This window comes from Halyomorpha halys, unplaced genomic scaffold, assembly GCF_000696795.3.
Source record: "Halyomorpha halys isolate HHAL.00 unplaced genomic scaffold, Hhal_1.1 Scaffold1051.1, whole genome shotgun sequence".
NCBI classification, from domain to species: Eukaryota; Metazoa; Arthropoda; class Insecta; order Hemiptera; family Pentatomidae; genus Halyomorpha; species Halyomorpha halys.
Window position 1 is genome coordinate 133,336 of NW_027108957.1, and position 4,863 is coordinate 138,198.

Consider the following 4,863-nt stretch of genomic DNA (forward strand, 5'->3'; position numbering starts at 1 on the left):
TTTTATTTAGTTAAAATTAAACATTTAAAAAATCTTTGTTATATGGTTTGGTAACATAAATTGAGACAATACATGCTATAAGGAGTAAAACAGAAATTTATATTAAAATTATACTTTTTTTGTACTTGAGAATTTGGGGATTTAATTATCTTTAAACCTTCCAATTTAGTTTTTTTGTTTCATGCAATTCAATTAACTATGATATTCTCATGTATATATTACATAAAATATGAATATTTTTTAAATAATAACCCTAATTGTACTTCAATATTAGTACTATATTGAAACAATTTGGAACGACTGACCTATGAAATTGTGGTAAAAGATTTTTTAGGAGTGAAATAAAGTTGATTTTCGTTTTCAGCACCTCAAGAAATTCTTAAATACGAATTTTCGAAAAAAATCTGAAAATAAAAATTTTTAATCCTAAATTCTCACCCTACATCGGCCTTTGATTGCTTTTTAAAAATAAAAATAAAATATAAATAACTTCAACACAACTCGACCAACCTACACCATACAGAACCGGAGATATACAACTAAAAGTGTGATTTATTTTTCCCTATTTGAAACCCATATTTCGCCCTTATAAGGACATTAAATTTAGTTGATGTAGACTGAAAGACTAGACATTCAGAATTCCAACGTTACATTAACATAGGAATCGGATTAAGTGAAGAATTGTGAACGATTATATGAATAATAGTCACTGGAAGAAAAATACTAGATATTAATTAAGGTGAGATTTTACTAATTTTTAATTTCTTATAAAAATGTTATATGGTAGTTTGAGATTACACTAAAAACACATAAGAAATGTATTTCCATAAAAAAAAAAGTGTCCTACTTTACCCCAAGCTACCTAATGTTTTTCTAATTTTTTGTAAGTATAATGTAGCTTGAATGAATCAGTACTACTTTTTAAATATTGTACGGAAAGAGAGGAATCGATTGGTGTACAATAAACTTGAATAAATCGCATACTTTCTGAGCTACGAACCAAAAACATTTAATTTTGTTCATAATTGTTTTCTACCAGAGAATTCGGGAAATTTAGTAGCTTTAAACCTTTTCACGGCGAAAGGGAACATTTTGAAAAAAAATGCACCTAAATCAGTCCAGTAATCCAAAAGTTTATTATCGACAAAGATTCCCTTATATATATTGAGAGAGATTTATTGTTACTTTCACTTATCTATGTATAAAACATATAATAAGGTAAAGAACTCCGCCATGAAAAATTTCGAATTCGAATTTTCTATGCATATTTGGAAGTTCCCTATATTACCATATCACAGTCCTCGAAGAATGGTGTCGTAATTGGAGGATTAAAATGAATTCCAACAAACCCCATCAAATTATCTTTACCCTACTTCGTAAACCTACTGACTGCCCTACAGTATACTTCAATAATGTTGCCCTTACTCCTGTAGAACAGATCCGTTACCTTGGACTACATCTGGACAAATGACTGACATGGAATCCTCATGCAAGACTAAAAAGACAGGAAACTGCTCGTCGATTCCGACTATTATAACATTTACTAGACAACCGGTCCAAACTACAAATCCATTGCAAAAGACTGATCTACATGACTTATAAAGCCTATCTGGACATACGGAGTTGAGCTGTGGGGCTCCACTAAACCACCGAATTCCTTCCGAATCCAATTCTTACAGTCCAAAATCCTTAATCCTCCTTCCTTTGTCACAAATCAAATCATACATCAGGACCTCAATGTTCCATATGTTGCCGATTTGGCCAGAATCAGATACCAATCCTTCCATGATAAACTTCCCAACCACCCAAACCAACTCGTTTCTAATCTGGCTTCTCCTTCATAACCTAATAATCCTCCTAGGCGTCTGAAAAGAAGATGGCCTCGATATCTTCTCCTCTAGAAATTTTTTTGGAGTTCTATCAATGGGTAGATTCTCCACATGTTTGTATCACGTCATAATATCACTTACAGCAAATTTACTTGATGTATACAGTTATAAATAACAATGAGTTAAAAAAAAATATTCAAACAGGGCTTAAATAACGAATTTTTAAAAATCCTTTCTCTTAAGTACCTCTAATTTTGCATATTTGAAATAAAAAAACTTGTCCCCATTGTTATAAACAATAGATGAACACAAATAATTGAAGAATTTGAAATACAATAAATAGCGAAATAATAAAAAATAGATACATGAGTTCCAAAGGGAATTAGCAGAGACCGCCTGATTTCTTTTGATCGCTTCGATTACACGGTTATCTTTTGCTAAACTATTGCATTCTCTTAAGAGATGTTCTTTATTTTTATCTCGGGGAACCCTAAAATATGAATTTTTATAGCAAGTAAAATTTGTGTTATCCTCATTGAATAGGACAATAGGGCTTAAATGACGAATTAAAAATAAAACATTTCTACTAAAGTACCTTCAGTTTATGAAATAATGAACCATATCTTATAATCATTATTGGATAATATGAAATGGATAAATATAAACTATAAGATTTTTTTTTATCAATGACTAAAGTAGAATATATTGAATATTGTAGATATGTAAATACGTAACTGTAACCAAAAATTTATTTTAAAAAAATACTTGAATGACAGGAATTATTCAACTTACATGACTGACTTGAATCATGATGAATCAGTCCGACAGACACTTATTATAAATTAGATATCAAACAGTAAGGATCTTGTTCAATGTCTCTTAGGGGTGTGTGTTTAATTTAGGTATTCCCCGGAGTAAAAATTGGGGGATATTACCCATATTAATTATTATACTGGTAAGCTGATTTAAATAAAGATATTACTGATAATTTACTAGTATTGATGGAGTGGACTGTATTTAAATAAATTGATATAATGGTTTTAAAATGAAATAACATCTATTCTCTTAAAAAATTTCTGACACAATTAGCTGTGGAGTTTGAGCAAAGTGATTACAATGTATGTTAGTTGGTTAGTTGTAAATATGGTTTTATTACATTAATTGATGAAAGTATTATAGTTTACTTGGTTGATTATATGGAGCTTGATGGTTGGTTCTGATGTGAATGTGAGTATGGAAGGAGGGTTCGTTCTCTCTTATCATCCTCTTGCCACCGCCGCCTCTCTCGCCTTAGTCTAAGGTTTACTCCCTCATCATTACCTTATTGAAGAGTTCTGTCCTCTTCTTCTCCGGTACAGGTCACGATGGCTTCTTTACTGGTACTAACCCCTTTGTTTTTGGGGACCAAGATGGCTGCCCAGACTTCCTACCACATATCTTTGCCACTGGCATCATGAATTTCTATTCAGAAGTAGGAGGGCGCCTTACTTAAACAGTGGGAGTAAAAAACGACAAACGTTATTTACTATATAACGGTTATTTCAAAACGAATAAACTGTTGTTCGAAAAATAGCAACTGTAATTTTCATTTCGTTCCGCAGTTCGCCACTAGTGTCGTTGTAAGTTCGGTCTTACGTTAAAATTGTTTTACAAACATAGTGAAGGTAATTTTCTGTTTTGTTTAATAACAACCTCTACTACGTTAGCTGTTTTGTTGATTGTGAACTTTATCCTCTGAGGACAATACAAACATTTATTCAATGGCAGGAAACTTGGACCAACATAACAGAATATAAATTAAGACTAGACAACGAATTGGATACACTGGACTAACCCAAGAACTTACTGTCAGGAATATCTAGTCCAAGATGTAGACAGTGTACCGTACCACTAACTGTCAAACACATGCAGGCATTTGATAGACAGCAGATTACCATATCATTTGGCAACTTTATTAAACGATAATAACCCTCACATTCCGGAAATATTTAATTAACTAAAGAAAAAAGATATGTACGAATATGTAAAACTCATATATCATCATATTTATCACATCAATTAATGTTACTTACTGTTATAGATTTTTTTCTATTTATATATATTTTTTAATATCAACTATTGCTAAGCAATCAGCTTATATATTCTAGTATGGATATAATGATATAAGGAATGTTCCCGAGAGGTAAGTCGTTATGCAAAAAAAAAAAAAAAAAAGACATCATTTTGAGTATATGCTTCAAATTATTGATAGAAAATTATAATTTATTTAAAATAATGTTAGCAAATAACAATTTTTCAGAACAGAATTATGAATATTTTTTGTTTACGAGAATTTATTAATGTTTGGAATAAATAAAAGAAACGACCACCTTTTTCAGTAACCAGTTATAAAAAAATCACAATGTTATAAAACATCATTAAAAATCTAAATGATAATTGCTTCATAATCCAAGCATCTGTTAATAACCTTTACATTATTGCAATTACATACCTAGTAACATTACACATAAATAATGAAGTAGATAAAACATGATAACTAGTCGCTCTAACTCGTTGAAGGTTAACCTAAGCCAAAATGTTGATATAGATGCTTTTTCGAAAAGTAATGCACTTGAACTTTGTTCCACTTTTATTCACTATTTCACTATTTACGTGAGTATCCTTGATATGAAGTTATATATGTATATTCTTAGTGTAATCTGTCTCTAATTGATTAATTAATATCTTAATGGTATGATTAAACCTATTAAGCTGTTATCAACATATGATTCAGAAGAAGATAATTCTCATCAAATCAAGTAATATTGTGAGCAAATATAATGGCTGAACTTCCTACGTAAACAAGACTATCAAGTGGGCATAGATTTTTATGGTTAAAGAACGAGTTTGAGGTCGTTTTTTATTATTTTTTCCAAACGTTAATCAACCATTCGTTGACTCAAAATAACAGTTCTTACAAACTGTTGAAAAATCTCTCTCTCTCTCTCTCTCTCTCTCTCTCTCTCTCTCTCTCTCTCTCTCTCTCTCTCTCTCT

The 4,863-nt window shown here is 30.7% G+C and overlaps 1 protein-coding gene across 1 annotated transcript in view; it reads left to right on the plus strand.

The window, feature by feature from the left end:
* The first annotated feature begins 4,279 nt into the window (after nt 1–4,279).
* Nucleotides 4,280–4,863, plus strand: part of LOC106688088 (uncharacterized) — a 14,822-nt gene continuing 14,238 nt past the window's right edge. The window contains exon 1 of the mRNA XM_014432381.3: nt 4,280–4,481. Within this exon, the coding sequence (XP_014287867.1) occupies nt 4,417–4,481 (65 nt within the window). The 5' untranslated portion in view covers nt 4,280–4,416. The remainder of the gene's footprint in view (nt 4,482–4,863) is intronic.